Source organism: Sinohyriopsis cumingii, chromosome 1, assembly GCF_028554795.1.
Source record: "Sinohyriopsis cumingii isolate HCF-2022 chromosome 1, ASM2855479v2, whole genome shotgun sequence".
Lineage (NCBI taxonomy): Eukaryota > Metazoa > Mollusca > Bivalvia > Unionida > Unionidae > Sinohyriopsis > Sinohyriopsis cumingii.
This window is the reverse complement of record NC_142961.1, coordinates 64,752,873-64,777,652: the sequence shown is the minus strand read 5'-3', so window position 1 is coordinate 64,777,652 and position 24,780 is coordinate 64,752,873. Positions and strand designations below refer to the sequence as shown.

At 34.2% G+C, this 24,780-nt stretch overlaps 1 protein-coding gene across 3 annotated transcripts in view; it reads right to left on the bottom strand.

The window, feature by feature from the left end:
* Window positions 1-24,780, bottom strand: part of LOC149807010 (G protein-coupled receptor-associated protein LMBRD2-like) — a 73,051-nt gene that overhangs the window by 11,575 nt on the left and 36,696 nt on the right. For 2 of the 3 annotated variants that reach the window (XM_089960615.1, XM_089960622.1), the window contains 3 exons: window positions 21,037-21,238; window positions 16,746-16,874; window positions 8,330-8,404 (listed from right to left, as the gene is read on the bottom strand). In XM_089960615.1, the coding sequence (XP_089816741.1) occupies window positions 8,330-8,404; window positions 16,746-16,874; window positions 21,037-21,238 (406 nt within the window). The remainder of the gene's footprint in view (window positions 1-8,329; window positions 8,405-16,745; window positions 16,875-21,036; window positions 21,239-24,780) is intronic. The other variant, XM_089960628.1, reaches the window with a different exon arrangement.

Genomic DNA, 24,780 nt, shown 5'->3' with positions numbered 1-24,780 from the left:
ACCAATAAGACATCATACTGACCAATAAGACATCATACTGACCAATAAGACATCATATTGACCATCATATTGACCAATAAGACATCATACTGACCAATAAGACATAATATTGACCAATAAGACATCATATTGACCAATAAGACATCATATTGACCAATAAGACATCATACTGACCAATAAGACATCATATTGACCAATAAGACATCATACTGACCAATAAGACATCATACTGACCAGTAAGACATCATATTGACCATCATATTGACCAATAAGACATCATACTGACCAATAAGACATCATACTGACCAATAAGACATAATATTGACCAATAAGACATCATACTGACCAATAAGACATAATATTGACCAATAAGACATCATATTGACCAATAAGACATCATACTGACCAATAAGACATCATATTGACCATCATATTGACCAATAAGACATCATACTGACCAATAAGACATCATACTGACCAATAAGACATCATATTGACCATCATATTGACCAATAAGACATCATACTGACCAATAAGACATCATACTGACCAATAAGACATAATATTGACCAATAAGACATCATATTGACCAATAAGACATCATATTGACCAATAAGACATCATACTGACCAATAAGACATCATACTGACCAATAAGACATCATATTGACCAATAAGACATCATATTGACCATCATATTGACCAATAAGACATCATACTGACCAATAAGACATCATACTGACCAATAAGACATAATATTGTCCAATAAGACATCATACTGACCAATAAGACATCATATTGACCAATAAGACATCATACTGACCAATAAGACATCATATTGACCAATAAGACATCATATTGACCATCATATTGACCAATAAGACATAATAAGTCTTTTGGTGAAAACCCAATGTTGATATGACCATCCATTCAGGAAGAGTAGTAATAAAAAGATTTTCCATATGGCCATTCTGGTGGTCATATTGCCCAACCGATCTGCACCATTTTCATTTAGGTCTGATTATGTATCATAAGAAATCTTCTAGTGTAAACCCCATCTTAATATGAATTTCCATTCAGGAGGAATATCAATCAATATAAAAAAATTCTGAGGTTGGACTGTGGCAGCCCTTACTGACCATTAAATGAGCTACATTTTAAGATCTAGACAATTGATAAGATGTCTTCTGGCAAAAACCCCATGCTGATATGACCATCGATTCAGAAGAGTAGCAGTAACAAGATTTTCAAGATGGCCACTGCAGTGTCCATGTTGGATGTGTGAATAGCACCATTTTCATTTACTTGTAGTGAAGTTATTTGGATTTTTAACGAAGCATTAACACTTTTTCAGTCATATTGCTATGATGTCTGCAGTGTGGCAGTTTATAGTGATGTCTAGCACTGAGGCATCATGCCGCAGACATGTAGCATGATGTCCCACCCAGTCACATTATCCTGACACCAGGCTGACCAGTCCTAACACTAACCTCTTGATGCTGAGCACCAAGCGAGGCAGCTGTTAGTACCATTTTTGTAAGTCTCTGGTATGACTCAGCTGGGGATCGAACCCACGACCTCCCGCATCCGAGGCAGATGCCCTAACCACTAGGCCACCGGAGCATTGTTTTTCATTTAGGACCAATTAGATCATGGGATGAATGTAAGTGTAAAGTTTCATGGCAATTCCCCAAGTAGTTTAGGAGTAATGATAACAAACTTGTACTAATTGATGGATGGGCAATGTATGATGGATGGATGTTGAATGATGGACAACAGATCATCTCATAAGCTCTTCTGGTCTATGGTGAGTAGAGCTAAAAGAAATTAATCTCGTATTTTTTCTTCAAAGCTAACTCATATTTATAATATAAAGGAATCTGGTATGCAATACAAAATTATCTTATAATTTTTTTTCTCCCTTTTATCTAGATAGGAGAACATTAGGTTTTTGATTGTATGCAGTTACTATGACAACAGTACTTGTACCCCATATTAGGAAAGTCAAAAGTATTTCTACTTGTACTCTGACTTAACAAAATTACTCGTACTCCTAACTGGGAAAATCATAAGTACCTGTACAAATACTATAACTCAGCAAAACAAAAAGTACTCTGCCACATATCTGCCAGCTTATTAGTTTTTTATTACAAAGTCATGAATAAAGTTAGTCATAATATTTTAACATCACTAAATTAATGCAAATACAAACCAATTCAGCATGTAAGCAACGTAAATTGTCACTTGTAATATAAAACATTATTAATACTTTATGATCCTATTTTGGATGAAAAATATTTTGTGAATATGGTTTCTTTGCTGAAATTGCTAAAATGTCTTCCCACTAAAATCATATGACTTAAAACTGTGTTATTTCCTCATATAAATATGAAAAGAAGCAGAAAACTTGTCTACCTGTAAAAGACAAATATTTACAAGCCATGGTTTTGAAGAGTTGTTGTTGTTGTGGGGTTTAACGCCATTTTTTAGCACGATAGGCTATACATGGCGGCCAGTATTAATGGTGAAGGAAGAACCCGGAAAACCCCGGAAAGAACCACTGACCCACGAGAAGCTACTGGCAAGCTTTCTCACATGCCCACATTGGCTGAATGTTAGACTCGAACCGCCGCAGGCAGAGGTGAGATGGCAGTGATCCATAACGAAGAGCGCTTTAGACCACTCGGCCACTCGGGGCCCCCGGTTTTGAAGAGAAGGTAATGAATGTAAAATGAAATGTTCTGAACTCATGTTTGAAAATGACAGGAAATTCTAGCATATCTGTGTATTAACTTTTGACCTATTATAATACTTTCCAAAATTTCCAGTTAAATACTGCAACTGAAGACAGTTGACTTTTACAGATTTTACCACAACACTTTAACACTGTTTACAATTCTGAAATATGCTTTCTGCTCAAGTGGGTTAGACAAGCAGGACAGGATACAGGTGTATAAATTTAACCCTAATTTAATATTACTGGTATAAAATGTTTCAACTGAATGCATCAACAAATGCAGAATAAACAAGACTTTCAAAAACCATAACAATTAAAAAATTTACAAGAGAACTTTAATTTTGTTCACTTCAAAGAACTATCCTATTTGCTTAAAGAGGTAAAACCAGAATGACAGGAACTCCTATTCTATCAGCATATAAACTTTTGACTCACAGTAACATTACCCTAAAGTTTTTTCACTGACGTAGAAGATACCTGACTTTCACAAAATTTAATTCAAAACTTTAACATTATTCACCATGATGCTTCATAGGCTGGCTATACAGGGATTCCTAGCATATCATTATATAAACTGTAGACCTATAGTGATATTTGTCAAAAGAGTTTTACTTACATGCAGTAAATCATCTATAAGAAGTGTGACTTTCAAAAGTGACACTTTAATACTGTTCATGATAATGATACCAGATAAATGATTACTCTAATTCACCATAAGCAGGCGAGAATTTTTTTTTGAAAAGATGCTATAATGGCATGATAATTTATTCAGGTCATCTACATATGCATACAAACATGTCTACTGTCTACGTCAAGTGCTTTTTGATTATTCATGTTGACAAGATTTGCATCCCAAAAAGTCAAAGTCAACCAATCAGTTTTTTGTGTGAATATTTGGAATATTGTTGTAATGGCTTAAAAATCTATCCAGGTTGATTATGTATGAATCCAAAAAAGCATCTAAAATTTCATTTGTTTACATCAAGTAGGAGTTTTCTTAATTGTGCTAAATCAAACTGTAAAAAAGGTTTTGAAAGTATGTAAAAAATTTAAAAATTGCTAATGATATGAAAATTCAATCAGATCTATATGAAAATACAAATATGCTAGCATAATTTCATTCGTGTATGTTGAGTGGTTCTGGTACAGTCTTGCTGACAAACTTCACAGTACAAATGGACAGATATGGCTAAATCAAGGAGACCCACTGCAAGCAGATGCAGCATAAATAAGGGTCAAGAAGACCATACAACAACAGGTACTGAAGCTGTTGTTCATGCTTGATGCTGCATCACTAATATTACCAGAAGTCAATTACGTGGGGAAGAATGCCACCTTGATACAGTGTCACCTGCACCACTGTGCTCCCTTCTGTGGTAACACATGGCAAGACTTATAGCTAAAAATTGACAAAAACTTGTAGTTGACCATTGGTCATTAGGTGCAATTTAGGAAATCGAGTTCAATGATGGCATATTCAATGTAGAAAGATTACCCCACCTGCAATGTACAAATATGATATATTTTTATTACTAATGACATCTTAGCTCGTATTATTATGACTCTATGATCTTAAAAAAGTAACAGAAAAGAACGAAAAGCAACAAGTTTTGTAAAATTCAACAACTTATTTCTAGGGCAGCTACTTTCCCATTGCAGGTGTAGTGTTAAATTTTGACTGAGTTATATCAAATGACACCGACTTGAGAATGAGAGCGGCATAGTTTCAAAGGTGTTTTTGAAGGACTGAATTTAGCAGTCACTTTCTTCCTCAGTAATGATTTCAATGTGATCACAGCCTTTGAAAAATTACCCAACCGGGTCAGAATTCAAAGAGGGTCGAAATTTAATACTACATATGGGTCGTTATTTAACAGGACATTTAAAAACTGGTCAGATATTAACATGAAATTTTTATCACAGCCATTGAAAAATGACCTGACCCTATTCAACGAGTGTCAAAATTTAATACTATACAGGCTGTTTGGAAAGGATTTTAATATTGGTCATAGTAGTAAAACAAAGAAACCTTGAATTAGTTTGTTTTACTAATTCCAATGCTAAGGTAACTTCTTTTTTTACAGCAGAACTCAAATGTGGACTTTAATTTTATAAATGCAGAGGCATTATTTACCAAGTTCTTAATAGAACACAGACTACCCCTAGTGGCAGAAGACTACCTTGGTCCTTTGTTCAAAAGGCTGTTTCCTGATTCCAAAACTGGAGAAAATATGCATGTGCAAGAACAAAATCATCTAATACTGTTTGGTGTTTAGCAGAAAATACTTCACTTAAAATTGCAGAAGCCATGAAAATTGGGCCATTTAGTATTGCCACAGACAGGAGTAGTGATTATGATGACAAAAATTTGTACTCAGTCTGTGTAAGCGACTTTGAGAGCGAAAAGAGCAAAGTCAGCGTGCTCTTCTTGAATTATCAAAATTAACAGTAGATTCCACTGGAAAAAACATTTTTGATTTGCTTGATAATGCTTTAAATAAACATAAGTTGGCAGAACTGTATGGGGTTTTCAGCTGATAATGCATCAGTGATGACTGGAATTCCTAAAGGAGTTGCATTCTATATTTTGAAAAATGTCTCCATCAGTGTACAAATCACGTTGTCCCTGTCATTTGATGCACCCTGCTGCAGGAAAGGCTACCAATGAATTAGAAGGAGAACTCCTGAAGTATCAAACTGGTATTCTAACTGACAATGTACTTCATGCGGACAGAGCTGATGTGCAATGGCACCTTATTTCCATATTAAAAGAACCAATAACTGAAAGATATAAATTTTCTCTTCTTTGTCAGGTTATGAAAGGAATATTTGTTCTTTTCCATTCTAATGCTGTGAGAGACTGTTCAGTATTGTTAACAAAAATAAAACTGAATTCAGATCCAGGCTCAGTAACCCAGCACTAAGTGCTCTGCTGGTGTGCAAAACATTCATAGTCTCAGCTGGTACAAAGTGTTTTGAAATGCAATATGAGAGTCTGTTGCTTTTTAAAGCTAAAAGTGCTACATATGAAAACTTGAAGCAGTAATTGATGTTAAATGACTAGAGGGGTAAATAAATCATTTTGTACATATGCTCACTGAAATTTATCATTTTATGTGTGGATTACTCTTTTTTCTGCTTGGATTACTCTTTTTGTTCACTTGGATTACACTTTTTCCTTGCCAGGGTTGGCATGTATGCAGCCCAAATGAAGCACTGTGCACAACTATAAGACTGATTTCAGTTCCAGATGTTATTGCAGGAATAAATAATTTTTCCAGTAAACAAACTTTTATACTCCTCTACCTGTCCTAGAACACAAACTAAAATGATAATAAAAAACATGATAAACATAATATTCTTGGCTCGGACCAAGATGATAATCCTATTATTTGTCCTATAGTCAGAAAAGTGTAAACAATGTTGTTGACAAAACTGTCACTGATTTTCAACAAGGTCATCTACAAAATTACAATTTTACATAACCCACCACATATCATGAAATAAAAACAATTGCAAAAAAAACCCTAACAAACAATGAAAAATAAATAAACATAACCACATTAATAGTAGAGGGACTGTTATGTCATATAATATGCTCTCTGACAGCTCAAAGAGTAAAGTGTCAAGGCAATGAATAATAGAATGATGGTATACCTCCCTTAGCAATATAATTCTGTTATAACTACTAAATGTACTACTTCCACTACAACCATTACCACCACAAACACCACCACCAAGAAAATGGGTGAATTCAGCCATACTAATGCTGTTGCTACTGATGCATATATATCATTACTATAAGTATGGCTACATTAACTAATCTCCTCTGACCACAATCACCGTGACCAATAATCTTTTTACTACAAGCTATACTAGAGGTCCCCTCATTAGTACAAGTCCATCTAGCTCATGACTCTAACTATCCTAGATGATATAAAGATACTTGCTTGTTGTATGAAGTGAATAATGGATATATTTCATTGTGTGAGTGAAAAACTCCATATTTTAATGAGTGGCAAGGCCATGAGTAAACACACTTTAGCTTTTTCAGCCAGGTGAAGAAGTATATATTATTCATCAGGAACAAAGCAAATTTTCTTTCTAATTTAAGATCTTAAATCTATTGTCTAGCAATATGTATAACAGACTCAAGTAGCAGGTTTCTTACGGTGTAATACATACACTGTGCATGTTGTTCTGTGATATGTGTATATTTGCACAGAAAATATCAGCAATAAAGTAACTTAATTCTCTTTCCTAATTCAATACAAAAAATGCACAAAAAAATTGAAAACAAAATAAGCAAACTGTGTCTTGGTAAAGATTCATGACAGGTGGTCATGTTTACCATTAGATTAAGCAAATGACAAAATGGCACATACAATTTCCTGATCATAATGTTATCAATGTCTAATGGCTACAGTTAAAAAACATTTTTCAATTACCAAAATTATTTCTCTTAGAAAATCTACTAATTCGCTGACTAGCATAAAATAAATAAGCCTACTTGCCAAGTTTGATCAGAATCCAACAGTCTCCAGAGTGTTTTCAAGCTCAGCCAATTAGATACCATATCAGCTCATTAATTTGCATAAGTCAGGTCCATAGTAAACACCATGCAACATCTTGGATGATATTAACTTGTCTACCAAGCCTGATCAAACTCAAAATAATGGCTCTCGAATGGTAACAAGTTATGTATAGATCCAGTTCATACTAAAAGACACTGAATATTCTGATGATGGAAGCCTATTTACCAAGCATAAACTGGATCTGAAATGCAGCCTCTAGAGTAGTAATAAGCTCATCCGAAAACAAACACGTAATCACATCATTAATATGCATGGTTCTCAGTCATTATGACAATCATCTGACATCTTAATAATATAAGCTCAAATTGAAGTTTATCAAAATCAGACCAAAAGATATGGTCTTTCAGCGATAATAAACTCTGCCAATCAGATGCAAGATCACTTCATTAATATGTATGTTACTCATTTTCCAAGTTGCATGTCTTATAAAAGGAGCTGTAGTATGTACGACCAAGATAAGACTACAATTGTACCAACTTATATATCATTACAGTTAGGTCAGCAAGTATGGTGAGTCATGTTAGATCTTTTTCAGGTCAGACCCCTACATTCAGTACCCAAAAAATATTTTTAACAAATAAATAAAACAATATGTTTGGTACTCTAAAAAAAACCACATGATTGTTAATGAAAAATTACATGAATAATGTTAGTCTGAATATCCATTCTGGACAATTAGCATAATGCATGCATTCAAATGAGTACAGTATTTTACTTTTAAATGCCAAAGAAGCAGTGAAAATGCCACAATTGACATTGTTGCTGCATTATTCAGGCTTGGGATTATTTGAAGATATGTGCTAGAAAGAAAGCATTCCCTTCAGGAGGAAGTTTGATATATAAAAGTTCTTGAAGGAGATTAAAGGAATAGGTATGTGAAAAAAGGAAAGTATGTAAAATTGCACTCAGAGCCAGGTTAAAGTGTTAAATTGGTTAATTTTTTAGGTTGAGAAAGTCAGGCATTTTAGTTCATGTACATTTTATATATCTTCATATACCTATTTGTTCATTTTGTTCAACTTGGTCTGTCACATACGCTCTATTATTCCATGATGTACGTTGATCAACCATTCCTGAGAAAATTAACATTACAGAATTAAATTATCAATTGTTTGAGTCAACAAAGTAAACCCATTTTCCCATCATCAACCTATATATGTACATTAGCAGCTTTATTATTTGAAATCTGTAATTGAGAATCCAGTAAGTAAACTTCAGTAAATAAAAACCAGCTAGACAAAACTACAATGGACAGCAAGGTTTGATCTAGGATTTAAGCCAAATTTTCCTCTAATATTTTCTAAAGGCACAAGAGCAATGGTCAATATTTCACATACTTTTCAATATTACTGGTATTAAACGAAAAACTATACTTTATTATTTAGTACCTTTATATATGCAGTGATTGCAAATAAATTAACATAAAAAATTCTTCATTTGAGTCTTTGCATATTATCATTTGTACCCTTCACATATTCAATGAAATAACTATCCATTATTGCAGTCAAAGCAAAGTTAGATGTTTTTAATGTAATGCCTGTGAAAGATAGTCAGGCCTAATGTAAAGAAGTGAAAGATATTTCTCCAATTTCTAAATTAAACTATGTTTACTTAGGGTGCTTTACTACTGTACCAACGATTAGGCTGTAGTCATTACCTACTGTTGATTAGACAAAGTGTTTTTAATATTAAATTGAATCCATTTTACAAAGCAGATAACTAAAGCCATGAGAATCACTCAATATGTATCTAACTATGGAATAGCAATTTTGAACACAGCACTACTTCATTGCAATGTCTTTAACAAGAAGTCAGAGGTGAAACTATTGGCACAAAAACAGACTAGACTGAACCCCGTTCTAGCCTATATTGCAACTCAGAAAAAAAGGAATTCATACTGATGTTATTGTTGTTGTTGTTGTGGGGTTTAATGCCATTTTTCAGCACATGATAGGCTATACATGGTGGCCAGTATTAATGGTGGAAGAAGAACCCGGGAAAACCCCGGAAAGAACCACCGCATACTGATGTTAAGAAAAAAGAATTTAAACTCCTATATAAGTAGGTAAAATTTATCAAGCATGAATTAATATGAAATTGTGTGTGTGTGTGTGTGTGATTTATGTTTTTAATGTAGCTTTAACAATTTCAGTCACATTGCAATGATGTCTGCAGTAGGCAGTTTATAGTGCTGTCAAGCACAGGGGCATAATACCCTATCCGATCATATTATCCCAACACCAGGTTTACCAGTCCTAGCACTAAGCTTTTAATGCTGACAGCCAAGCGAGGCAGTGGCTAGTGCTATTTTTATAAGTTTTGCTATGACTCAGCCAGGGTTTGAACCCACAACCTCCTGCATCGGAGGCGAATGCTCTAAACACTTACGCCACAGAAGCAGTCTTGAAATATTGTGATTAAACAATTGAAGATGTAACTTAATGACATATATAATAAATTAAAATTTCGTCATTCACCTGAAGTACACAGATATATTAACCTAGATGGCAGGGTGTTGTCATACTAGATCTCTATGACTCAGTATTCTCATACCAAATCTGGATTGCTCGGTATTCCTGTACTAGATCTGAATGGCCTGGTATTCTCATACCAGATCTAGATGTCTTGGTATTCTCATACCAGATCTAGATGTCTATGTATTCTCATACCAGATCTAGATGTCTAGGTATTCTCATACCAGATCTAGATGTCTAGGTATTCTCATACCAGATCTGGATGTCTGGGTATTCTCATACCAGATCTGGATGTCTAGGTATTCTCATACCAGATCTAGATGTCTAGGTATTCTCATACCAGATCTAGATGTCTGGGTATTCTCATACCAGATCTAGATGTTTAGGTATTCTCATGCCAGATCTAGATGTCTATGTATTCTCATACCAGATCTAGATGTCTTGGTATTCTCATACCAGATCTGGATGTCTGGGTATTCTCATACCAGATCTAGATGTCTTGGTATTCTCATACCAGATCTGGATGTCTAGGTATTCTCATACCAGATCTGGACGTTTAGGTATTCTCATACCAGATCTGGATGTCTAGGTATTCTCATACCAGATCTGGACGTTTAGGTATTCTCATACCAGATCTGGATGTCTAGGTATTCTCATACCAGATCTGGATGTCTAGGTATTCTCATACCAGATCTGGATGTTTAGGTATTCTCATACCAGATCTGGATGTCTAGGTATTCTCATACCAGATCTGGATGTTTAGGTATTCTCATACCAGATCTGGATGTCTAGGTATTCTCATACCAGATCTAGATGTCTTGGTATTCTCATACCAGATCTAGATGTCTAGGTATTCTCATACCAGATCTAGATGTCTAGGTATTCTCATACCAGATCTGGATGTTTAGGTATTCTCATACCAGATCTAGATGTCTAGGTATTCTCATACCAGATCTGGATGTCTGGGTATTCTCATATCAGATCTAGATGTCTTGGTATTCTCATACCAGATCTGGATGTCTAGGTATTCTCATACCAGATCTGGATGTTTAGGTATTCTCATACCAGATCTTGATGTCTGGGTATTCTCATACCAGATCTGGATGTCTAGGTATTCTCATACCAGATCTGGATGTTTAGGTATTCTCATACCAGATCTGGATGTCTAGGTATTCTCATACCAGATCTGGATGTTTAGGTATTCTCATACCAGATCTAGATGTCTAGGTATTCTCATACCAGATCTAGATGTCTAGGTATTCTCATACCAGATCTGGATGTCTGGGTATTCACATACCAGATCTAGATGTCTAGGTATTCTCATACCAGATCTGGATGTCCAGGCATTCTCATACCAGATCTGGATGTTTAGGTATTCTCATACCAGATCTAGATGTCTAGGTATTCTCATACCAGATCTAGATGTCTAGGTATTCTCATACCAGATCTGGATGTCTGGGTATTCTCATACCAGATCTAGATGTCTAGGTATTCTCATACCAGATCTGGATGTCTGGGTATTCTCATACCAGATCTGGATGTTTAGGTATTCTCATACCAGATCTAGATGTCTAGGTATTCTCATACCAGATCTGGATGTCTGGGTATTCTCATACCAGATCTAGATGTCTGGGTATTCTCATACCAGATCTAGATGTCTTGGTATTCTCATACTAGATCTGGATGTCTAGGTATTCTCATACCAGATCTGGATGTCTAGGTATTCTCATACCAGATCTAGATGTCTTGGTATTCTCATACCAGATCTGGATGTCTAGGTATTCTCATACCAGATCTAGATGTCTTGGTATTCTCATACCAGAGCTGGATGTCTAGGTATTCTCATACCAGATCTAGATGTTTTGGTATTCTCATACCAGATCTGGATGTCTGGGTATTCTCATACAAGATCTGGATGTCTAGGTATTCTCATACCAGATCTAGATGTCTTGGTATTCTCATACCAGATCTGGATGTCTGGGTATTCTCATACCAGATCTGGATGTCTAGGTATTCTCATACCAGATCTAGATATCTGGGTATTCTCATACCAGATCTGGATGTCTAGGTATTCTCATACCAGATCTAGATGTCTAGGTATTCTCATACCAGATCTAGATGTCTAGGTATTCTTATACCAGATCTACATGTCTTGGTATTCTCATACCAGATCTGGATGTCTGGGTATTCTCATACCAGATCTGGATGTCTGGGTATTATTATATCAGAACTCCATACAAGGGCTGAGCATGTGTTGTACTGCTTTCTTTAAAGTTCAATGCATAAATACAATTTAGGCCATGCTTAATTGGGATGATAAAAGAAGTTTTGGTTGGAGAATATTTGGAAAAAAAGCATATAATGTATTTTAAACAAAGAGTTTATTAGATCACCTAAATAAATCTTGCCATGCTTGTTAACTATTTTGCTTGTGCTAAATGAAATACCAATTAACTTTTTAGTAAATACATTTCTTTGATAATACTAACCCAATCAAAATACATTAAATATACCACAGCTACTTCACTAATCCAGTCTCTGAAAGCTAGATTTCAGCATCATAATTGCTAACAGTTGTTGATCCACTAAGGTGGAAGTCAGGCATGAGTGATTTCTGCTTAGGTTTAGCAATTGGCACCCAATTTTAATCTCCTCAGCTACTACGGAAGTAGATATGCATGCCCAACCAGATTTAAATGTAAAAGAAGGGAGGCTGGGAGGGCATGTCCATCTTAATGGAGTCCCATCTTATCAATGAAAGCTGGAGTTGTCATAAGTGAAATCAAGCCATCATGAAAGAAATGCAGACAAGTCAGCTCAATCAACAATGCATGTATCTCACTGATTCTGCCCCCTATAGCTAGAACAACTAGGAAGCATGTTTAATATTACAGGCAAATCAAGCATGTTTTAAACAGGTCTAAAATGTGCTTGATTCAGCCACATCAGAACCTTTGGTTAAATTCCATTCTTGATATAAGATTTCGGTCAAGACAAATAAAAATTCCCCAAAGGTGGGATAGGTCTTTGTTTTGGCCTATATCAAGGGATTGTAGTCTTTTAAAGCAATGATGGTTATTATTTCTTCAAAGAATCAAAGAAGAAAGTTAGCTATATGCTGTATTGAAACTTCTGAAAGAGTGATGTATTATCTGTTCACACCACTGGAAGAACACTCACTTCATAGACTTCCAAAGTGGTTGGCCCTATTACTTTAGCAATTCCATCCATCATTTATTCTCAGGATTGTTTTCTCCTGAGGGCTTGCATGAGATGAGCCAGGCATGCTGGTTTAATGATTCTGGCTTTTGGATGAAATAACTGCATTTGTAGCTACTTAAGCAGTGAGCAAAGACCAATAATGTTTTGAAAATCTTCTCTGCTAAGTTTAATATCTCATTTATCCATGATTTTTCTCAGATCCTGAAGACTCTCCGATTCCATCACTTTCTGCAAGATTTTGTGCATCTAGACCATTCTAGTTCATGTAAGCATAGAATGTCCTGTAAATTGAGATAAAGGTAGGTTGCTTGCATTCCACCTTGTCACAGATAGATCCATGAGTGGTTGACCCCAGCAGGTGCAGATTCAGCTTCTCCCACATAGACAAACGAAACATAAACTCAGCAGGGTGCCATGAATCATGTGACAATATCAACTTGTTTATAAACAAACAAAGTATATTTCGTTAAAATTCAAAAAATTGTTTTAACAGCAGTATAGTTGGCATCAAAGGAATGTCATTGTAAAAAGTTGAACATGTGAAGGAAAACAAAATCTTCAGAAAAAAATGTTAAAGTAATTTGACCCAGTGAAAAGATCTGAGGATCCCTGCCAAAATTTTAAGGTCAGAAAGACTTAAAATAAACAACATTATAAAACAAAAAGAAAATGTTCTGCAGAAGTGGGAAAATGGAATGGATGGATTAAGAAAGATTGTTACAACCAGGAAATGCTTCCCCTGCTTTCAAATGGTTTAACACTGTGAATTTTAAGAACATTCCACACTGAGGCTGAATTATTTAAAAAAGCAATGATTCTATCAGTTGAAATGAAACATGATGCCTTCCTCACAAATAAAATGGGTGGTTACACAGGATTTCCAGTCAAACAAATGTTTTGACTTAATTAATCTGCTGAATTCAATAATGAAGCTGGAGATTCAAGCAAAAAGACTGAATGACATGTATGGGATATTTTGTCATGAGACTGGGTTGTGTTTGAGATGTTATCAACAAGATCACTGGTAAAAAAAAAAGTGGACATGTCTAGGTGGTAGTAACGAGAGAACCACAAGTTCTTCTGATGAAAAAGTGAGGCCATTGGTGATTGGAAAATAACAAAATCAAATTGCTTTAACGACTATAGCAAACTAAATTTGCAAGTGACTATTGAGGCAAACAGAAAATCAGGGATGACAGAACAATGTTTAAGATAACCATAAAAAACACTAAATCAGCAAAGTAAAATGTAGAACAGAAAGATTGTACTTGGTAACTTTCTACAAATTCAATAATGGATTTGTCAAGTGCGAAGCTTTCATACTTCCCCTCAACTAGAACTTCAAAACTTCAGCCCATGGGATACAGGGATAATCCAAACAGTTTAATTCATGTACAGGAAAAAGCTGCTGAGACACATGTGCTGTTCCTAATGGATCCTCAAATGCATTGGACATGACATGACTGGTGACTCTGCTGGATGCAGTTCAATAGCTAACTTCAGCATGCGATGTGGTAACAGCTGAGACTATTCAAAAGTGCTTTCAAAAGTGTTTTTTACCAAGAGATTTCAGGTGTAACAGAGAAAATGACAGACTACTGGGATGAAGAGAACTTTCTTTCCCTTGTACAACCTGGAACAACCCTTGAGGATAATGTGCAGTGTAATAATATCTTAACTGGAGATACTGATAGTGATGAATGGGAGACATTATAGTGTGTGGAATTTCAGTGAAAGATGATTGGAGGAGGAAAGTGACCATACGAGTGACAAATACATGTGATGATCAAAAATTTGCCATAATGATTGGATGAGGAAAGTGACCATATGAGTGACACATACATGTGATGATCAAAAACCTACCAATCAGAGCATCATATTACAAACTGCATGGATGCATTCCAAAAACATTCAAGGACCTTGCAACAAATAAAGTTGAACATGTGGACATAATAACAAAAAACACATGATATGGGTAAGAAGAAAATAATATGTACTTCCTAGTCTGCAGAAGAAGAAAATGAGGTATGGATGGGGTTTGTCATTCACCCATCTACCCATAAGAATACCATTCCTGCTTGACTTCCACCTTAGTGGGGAAAACAACTTGTTGCAGTTTGTTGCAAAAATAAGCTTGGGAGGGCTGGATTTGTGGGAATTGTGGTAGCACTCCTGATGTATTATGATCAGGCAATGTATTTGAAGAAGAAAACTACCCAAAAAGATGCATCATGTTTGAAAAACATGTTTCAATGTATCAAATCTGAAGACAGTTTCTATGCAACTTAAATGAAAGTGTCCATGATTGCGATGGAAACTGTTTCACAAAAATTGCCTGTCAAAGTTTTGGGGAAACTATTCAACCTGTGCATAATCCAGTTTGCTGCATCTGTTTGCATTACTTCTAGGCCAATGTATTCTCAATTCATCAAACACACCATGGATTATGATAGAATTATGTATCTGAATTTACCAATAAATAATGTTTTTACTGCCATTTGAATTTGTCTTTATCCCTAATCTTAAACAATATTCACACAAGAACAGGACTTATCTGATGCTCTGTATACAACCAACTTTGATCAGAGTGAAAGAACTTTAATTTCCTAAGTGCAAAGTATGGGTACAAATCAAGTACAGATCTAAACCTGCCATGTTTTTACAGTTAAAACTACCCAACACATACTTGCTCATTTTTCATAACTGGTATATAAATAATGTGCACAAAACAAATAGTTATCGAATTTTAAATGTACAGTAGCTTACTGCAAAATAATTAATGCTTTGCAACCATTAAAGCTAAGCTCCCAGCTCTAATTTGACAATTAAATTCCGATTAAGTTTGGTTTATTTCAGTCAGTGGATAATTCAAGTTATATCCAGCTTTTTTGATGCCTCATTTCAGAATGTAGAAACAAATGTATATGTGTGTATCAGTATGTCTAAATAATGTCTTTACACACTTAATATGTGGCCTGTGGGGTACAGTCAAGTTCTTTTAGTCAATTTGTTGCCTTTTACTGTTTTTGAAAAGATGTTTAAATGAATGCTGCCAACATCTTTAAAGACAATACCTTTCCTTAAGATCCTGAAATAAAACTTTGGAAGGGCCATACCCTGAACACATTCTTCATTTCGGAGGAAGGATAGCTCTAATCACCATTCAGAGAATTATTTTTAATTTTCTGTCATTAGGCAGAGGTTTTTGTAACAGTAGAAATAGGAAACTTTCTAGATGAATCTGGGATGCAGTTTGATAACAATATATGAATAATGAACAGAGCTCGACAAATTGAAGAACTTTTTGTTTGCCCAGATATACTATTCTCTTCATTATTTTGGCAAAAAAATTCAGGATTTTTTTTTTGTGGGGGGGGGGGGGGCAAATATATCTATATAAAGTTAAACCGCTCTAATACAATCATCCACAGGAGAAGATAAAAGTGTTTTAGTTACCAAGGTGGTCTTGGTAATGCAGTGTACTGAATACCAAAGGGAACCACCACTTCCCATATTTTACAGTTGTAGCATATTGGTCGTCTAAAAATGGGGGTGATTTTAAACAGAGTTTCAATGTACTTCTATTCAAATAACTCAACATTTACTTAGCATAAACATCATTTTATTTTGTATTGGACAGAGCTTAATAAAGTCTGCTTGATGAATCCCAAAATGTAATGAAAATTCACATCCTAGACTTTAAGAAGTTATAAAATACCCTTTCTTATTTGCAGATCTTTTGCCTCCTCTACATCAGTCCCACGGGAGGAGCCACTGTTTCCAAATCTCTCATTCCACTCCCTTCTTCTGGCATCACTATCTGCCTTCCTCTCCAGCCTGCGCCTTTCTGTATGTGGAACAGATTTAACATGAGTGTTACAAATTGTCTTATATTTTAATACCATATAATTTTCTAAAACTTTTGCCAAAAATTCTAACATTGCTGATGATACTAACACCATCACTTCCAGAAAAAAAAGAAACTTATATCTTCCTATTTGTGAATGCAACTGATACAAAAGTGATACTGAAAGAGTACAATTTAAGTAAATGAATTTGACTTTTTCTATTCAAAATTTGAAGAAAATCCCAGTAGCTACTTTTTAAATTTCATCTGAAGTATTTGATACAAATTTTTGGTTTCCAAACTAGAGCATTCACTCAAAGTTTTGAACCCTCTATTATCATACTGAGACAGATGCTTGCATCATCTGGTACATAATTAATGATGAAATAAAGCTGATTTAAGCTAACATTAGTAATCCTGGATCCTACTTAAATAACACCCACAGGTCTAATCTTGGCATTCATGTTTTATTTAGAATTAAAACCCTGAACAAAACTAAAACTTAAGTGAAAATCAAGTGTTTTTTCCCCAGAAGTTGCTGGTATTCTAGTTTTAATAACGGTGGATTGGCATCACTGTAAAACACTGAAACTTTTTTCCACCAGGATGTTTTCTTATCAAATTTACTAAAATTAGATTGTGGTTCTTGAGAAAAAGCCATTTAAAGGTTTTTCTTTGTTAATTATGATTTCCAGAATTGGCATTCACATCATCTGTACAAACTAGAAAACCATTATCTGCCAGTACGCTTTGTCAGAATTTTTAAAATTCCGTGCAGCCATTCTTTTTAGAAGTTTGTTTTAATATTTTTTTAATGTGACATGACAGCCATATTTTATGTCTGATTGGCATCATTTGCATGAATTTGAATGCCCTTCAAACCAGGATACTTTCTATCAAATATTGTCAAATTCTTTTCAGCAGCTTTTGAAAAGAAGTTATTTACAAACATTTTCATTGCTATTATTTCTGTAAACTTGAAAGCCCTTCCTGCCAGAACCCTTTCTGTAAAATTTACTCAAATTATGTTTAATGAATTTTGAGAAAAAGTAGTTAAAGCTTTTTGCTGGTTTTAGTAATGGTTACTTTATGTAAAAAAAACAAATTAGTATTATCTTTTATGAGAGTCCCTTGAAGGGACCTTTTTTCTAGTGGATGAAAGGACATATGCATGCATTTCAAGTCTGATACAAATTTTAGAAACATGCCCCATGCTCCCCATGGTAACAACCTCTACCAATCAGATGCAAGATCACCTCATTAATTTGGGTAAATCTTGTTCATTGTCAAACTCATTTGCAATCTTGATGAAACTAACCTAATCATCAGGTCTGATCAAAACTGGATCAGAAATATGGCTTCCAGAGTGGTAACTATCTATGTCAATCAGACATGAGATAACTTCATAAATTTACATGGATCTCACCCATTAACAAACTTGTCCATGATCTTGATACCATAAACCTATATTCCAAGTTTGATCAAAACCAGATTAGAAATATGGCCTCTAGAGTTGCAACAAATTAAGCCAATTTGGTGCAAGATCACTATATTAATGTGTGGTTCTCACTTTTTATCAAACTCCTCCAAATTCTTTATGTCATGAGCCCAAAGTCCAACCTGAATCAGAAATATGGCCTCCATAGTAGTAAGCAATTCTTGGTGGCTGGACAATTAAAATTGTGGATGCTCTAAAGACTTACTCCATTCCTAAACCATTCATTGCTTGTGACCCTCAAAAATGTGAAAACACAGAAAATGCAAACAATAAGCAAATGTTATTTTTGTTGCCTCTTGCCTATTGTCATGAGGTCAACAAAAGTGTACCAAGATAAAAATCTGTGATCTTTGTGACAGATCTGTGGAGTTACTTAGTAGATATAGGCTTCATTCCCAATCAAACAGCTTGTAAGATATAAAGTAGAAAGAAGATAACTCTTTAAGATATTGTCCTTAAACAATGACCATGAAGACAGGCCCCCCAAATCTGGACTGTAAAACTAGCAATGATGTATAAAGTGTGTTAAATCTCACCTTAAACAGGTCCTAAGCTACATGGCAGAAGGAAATATGTGGCTGAAAACAAAATAATGACCTGTGACCTTGATCTAAATGATAGGGCCACAAAGTAGTATGCAACACATTCTTACAAATTTACTCTGATGGAAAACTTTAAATACTGAGCTGCAACTTTCACCCTGAAGATAGGACCTGAATGTAGTATGTGATAAACTTGCTAATTACATACAAGTATACAAATTTTCATCCATTAAGCTCAAGATGGTGCTAACGATAAACAGCATAAAAGAAAGTATGATGGAAAGCTTGAAATAATGAACTATTATCTTGACTTTAAAGATACGACTACCATTTCATTACATGATACAGCTCCAAATGACAATGTGTAAGTTGACCAAGTTGCATAACTTAATCTCAAATGGTTCTAGTGTAAAATAGCAGATAAGAAATTGTGATGTAAAAGTGAATATACTGAACCAAGACCATGACCTTGAAAAGGGCACTCAATGTGGTATGCTACATACCTTCTAGTTCTGCAGTATAAGCATATCAACTTTCATCCCTAAATCTCAATGGGCTTCCAATTTTAAAAGTGGAAAGGAAAGTCTGCTGAAGAACTTAAAATACTGACCCATGACCTAGATGACAGGACCCCCCTCCCACTGCAATGTGGTATGTGACACACCTGCTAACGATATATTTAAGTATACCAAATATAATTTCTTAATCTCAAATGACTCATAACAGACGGGAAAGAAAAGTGTGATGGAAAAATCATGACCTTGACCTTAAAGGTAGGACCCCTAACATAGAACATGACAAACCTTCCAGTGATATACTGTGCATTCATTATTATGAGTTACCAATTCTTGTGGTTTTCATTGATAAGACTGACCCACAAGTTTAAAGTGAAAACAAAATAAAAGCCAAATTTCTATCCAAAATGCCATCATCCCCGCCACACACACACACATGCTGAGTTTATGTGATGGCTAAAGCATCACTTGTTCACTCACTTTTCTGTTTTTATACCAATGTTATTTACTAAAAGTGTGTGGAATTACTGGCACACTGGTTTACCATGGTATTATTTTCCATTGGTACGTACCACAGTACTTTTTAACCAGACTGTTACTTCAGTAGTTTGCATTTACAAGGAATACATGGAAATTACAGAGTATATTAACTGCATGATATCATAGTACATTACAAAATAATTAATAAAAATTGTGTTCTTTACTAAAATGTTGCATTTTGTCAAAAATTAATTTTGAACATTACAAATATAATTATATTTATGATATTTTAATCACACGTTTGACAATTGTCACATGCCAATGTGGTAACCAAATGGGATATTGATCTGTGCAATTTGCAAAAAGATCAGATTTATAAGCGAATATATACAGTTGTTACATTCACCCTCCAACACCCTTAACTGCCAGACCTGGTCCTATATTCGGGAAATTTTTGAAGCACAAAATTCAAAAGCAAATCTTCAAAATTACTTTAGTTTATCAAAATATGTGTTCACTTATATGTCAGGTCCAATTGCAAACAACACAGATCATGATTTGCTGTTGCATAATGTACTGACAGATTAGGGTCTATGTTGTTTGTTCTACTGATAACTCCTAACAAACTGCATTGACCCAGACAGGCCAGAGGCACCCAAGTAGAAACAACCGTAAAGTTGTACCACTACAATATTAATCCAACAGAATTTACCAATGGTTCCTTATATACTTCTGGCATTATGTATATCTCTGAAACTGAGCCAACTTTAAATTTATAAATCTGGAGGCAGACACAAAAAATACAGAAGTCATTGTGATTCTGTAGTCTCCTGTAGACATTATATGATTCAATGTTAACAAGACATGTATTTATAAAAATAAAAGAAACATAATAATGCAATATACCATCTCAAGACATATTTTATTCATCAAATTACAAAAATTTAAAACCTTTTGAATACCCAAATGTGATCCTTTTTATGTGCAAACCTCATACACAAGACAATTTTGAGAGAAATAAGGAACAAAAAAATTTAAAATAGTTTGGTAGATTTTTTAGGAATATCTTCATGAAAACTCATGATGTTTGTGTAAAATATTATAATAATTATTACAATATATGTTACCTCTGCGCACAATTTCCCTGCCTTCGTCCACCAGCTCTTGTGTCAGATCATCATCACCTATAAACTGCTGAAAGCCAAGGAAGTGAAGAATCCGACTGCCAAGACTGAAGTATGTACAGATACACAGCAGGACAATGGCAATTGGGAAATAAATGTTGAATCCATCTGAGATGATGGAAACCACATCCATGTGCCCCATGATCTGAAATAACAGATATAATCAGGATATTAATCAACTCAAGAATGCTGATTGTATTGTATCATTTTTCAGTTGACAGAATTGTAGCTTCAGATATTGTGATGTTTTTAATGTCCTGAATTTCGTCTGTTTATTTACTTATTTAATTTTACTTAACTTTCTATAAACAAAATTCATGGATCTTTAATTCGTTTTAGAAGGCTGAATGGTGAATATAACCCACATTACAATATTCACTGAGATAGTGTTTGAAGCCTCTAGCAAGAACATTCCTTTCCTATCATATGCAGCTGCCAAAATAACCATTTTCTTATCACTTCTTCCATAGGCAAATGAAGCAATCAATGTAAGTCATCGTAAAAAAAAATTGTTTTTGGAACGAAGGCATCTACTATTAAAGATGGAAAGATAAAGCATTTTTGTTGAAATGAATTCTATCCCTGGACATTAAAAACACACCCTATCATGATGACTGATGTTTGCTATGGTATTCTTCACTGTCATTCTTTATTGCGGACAAAAGACAGATACTGTTAACAATATAAGCTAAATCTTACACAAAGTCAAGAACACAATAGCGCCTTTATTTTTAATGAATTGTTTTTTAGTACTCACTTGTAGATTCTCCAATACAATAATTATTCAACTATCAGAATATATTTTGAGGAAAGGAAGTTTATAGTGAGTGGCAATGTAACTTTCCATTCAGGAGAAGTAGCAACAACCACATTTTCAAGATGGCTGCCATTGTGGTTATATTGGAAGTCAGATTGGCACCATTTAACTTGAGTACTGACTAGATATCATAAGAAGTCTTTCATTGAAAACCTGATGCTGATATAATCATCCATTCAGGAGGACTAGTGACAAGATTTTCAAAACATTTGCTCTGGTGGACATACTAGACGTTAGAACAGCATTTTTTTCATGTAGGACTGACTAGACCTTGGGTTGAGTGTGTGTGTGTAAAGTTTCACAACAATCCTTCAAGTAGTTTTAAGGAGCATTAATAACTAACTTGTTCCAATGACAGACAGAAAAAGGATGTTAGATCATAGATGATGGGCAACAGGATAACCCATAAGCTCTTCTATGTCCAGAAAAACTAAAAACCCAAAACTGGCACAGCTGAAAAGTTGATCAATTAGTTGATCTCAATTAGTATACTGAAAGAAAAGTATCACTATTCTCAGAAATGAATTTCCTTAAAATAGAGATAAAACTTATTTTATGATAATAATTATAGTATTTTAATATAATTTTTAAAAAAGATAATATCCATTCATGAAAGCAAATAAATTTGATTGTTTCCCTTTTGACAATTTAACTCTTTGAAGGCATGCAGGTTCCCATATCCAAAGTTGTTTTACAATTCCAAAATGATGAAAAAAATCAAATCATCGCTTAATGCCTGAATTTCAAGCTTTTCATACCTTTTAGAAACTTCTGTCAAAAAACCAAAATGGCTAGCAAGCACAGTAAAAACAATTAACATAACATTCGAGTTCAAAGTGTCATATGGTAACAAAACAAATATTTATTACCTCATAAACAAAATCATGATTGGTCAATTATATACATCAGGACATGAAAAGAATTTCTGTTAAAAATTATTCTAGAGAGGTTAAGAACTACAACAAGGCTTTAACAAGATCATCTAAACTTACAAACAGGATATAAGTAACTCAAATGATGATTGCAATACACAACCAAGTAAAACAATTTGGCAGACAGCCTCTGCTTAAAACATTAAAATGCAAATATTTTATTTATGATCCAAATATAATAAATGATTTTATTATAGGCTGAAAAGAGTTACTGTGCATTTTTTATTGCTGTAAAATAACTCAACTGCAACCAAAAGAAGGCTAGATGTAATTAAATCATGCTGATTCATCAGTTGTCATGGTTTTTTCAGCCTATGGGAGGTAACTATTACAAGAAGTGCATTGTTAAGAACCGTCTGCATAGCCGACAATGGCAGACAGGATATTTACAACACGATAAAGATGAAACTTTAGCTAAAGAAATAGTTTGTTTACAAGGCAATAAATTCTGACTTGTACTTGGGTACTCACTACAGCACTAGTGACCATATATGGACTTGTATCAATATTGTCATAAATACTGACAATGCAAAAAAGGACTGTACCAATCTTGTCATAAATACTGACAATGTAAAAAAGGACTGTACCAATCTTGTCATAAATACTGCCAATGCAAAAAAGGACTGTACCAACACTGACAGAAATATTGACATTGCAAAAAGGACTATACCAACACTGAAAGAAATATTGACATTGCAAAAAGGACTATACCAACACTGAATGAAATATTAACATTGCAAAAAGGACTAGACCAATATTGTAAGAAATATTGACATTGCAAAAAAGGACTATACAATATTGTTAGAAAGACTGATATTGCAAACAATGACTGTACAAGTATGGAAAAAGCTTTTTTATATATTGCATAAATTGTAAGACAAAAGCTGAAGAAACGTTTCATAAAAAATAAATCTGACTCCCTGAAGTATAAACCTTAAAACCAAGACCAATTGTTAGTAGTAATTTAGACTTCTCTAATTCCAAACCTTAGAATGTATGCAAAAAAAAATTATTCTGCAATTTTAACAGTAGAATTATTTACTGTAAATTCATTTTTGTAGATATCAATTTTCATGGTTTTCTAAAATGACATTTTTGTGTCACTTACACTGGTGGTTTGATGAATTAATGCAAAAGCTTCCAAACAATATTTATCTCTTGGAATTTAAAATGCATGGTTTGTTGCAACCACAAAATCCAGGAAAATTGGTATCACCTGAAATATGGTAAATATGCAACAACTTATCCATCTCCATGTTTTTTTTATAGTGTTAGTAAAATATTCCTGAAATTTTTTAAATGGAAAAAAAACTTTTGCCAATGTAACCCCGTTGTAAGAAAACATAATAAAATACCGGCAATATAAGGTGTTTGTAACCCCTAAAAAGATTCTGAAAGCAAAAGAGGAAAAGATGTGAGTTTTGTTGCAGTAGAAAAATCAATGGGTAAGCAAGGTTAATTTTTAAACCCTTTTTGTTACGTTTTAGAGCAGTAAAATAACCCAAACCACTACAGTCTGAAGAAATTTTTCCGTGAGCAATAATTCGTATGACCTGTGTTAACAATGACATATTTTCACAAACTAAATATCTATACAATAAAAACATGATAATTTTTTTTACTGTAAATGCAAAATAAATTTGCATCCTCAGTGAAGTTAATGCATTATATCATATTAAGGTCATAAGAAATATTGCATACAATGAAGTACAGTCAAATTTCATTTATCCAACATAAATCACTGCCATTAAAAACTGCTGAATAAAGGTGACTCTTGGTTAACAGATGTAATTTATAACAGACCTTTAAAACAATCGATCACATTTGTGGCATTATATAAAAGTGATGTCTAATAAATTGACACAGGAAAAATGAAAATGGACTGTAATTACATGGGTAATGTAAGGTTACTAGAAATAAGTTTTAATAAATTTTGAA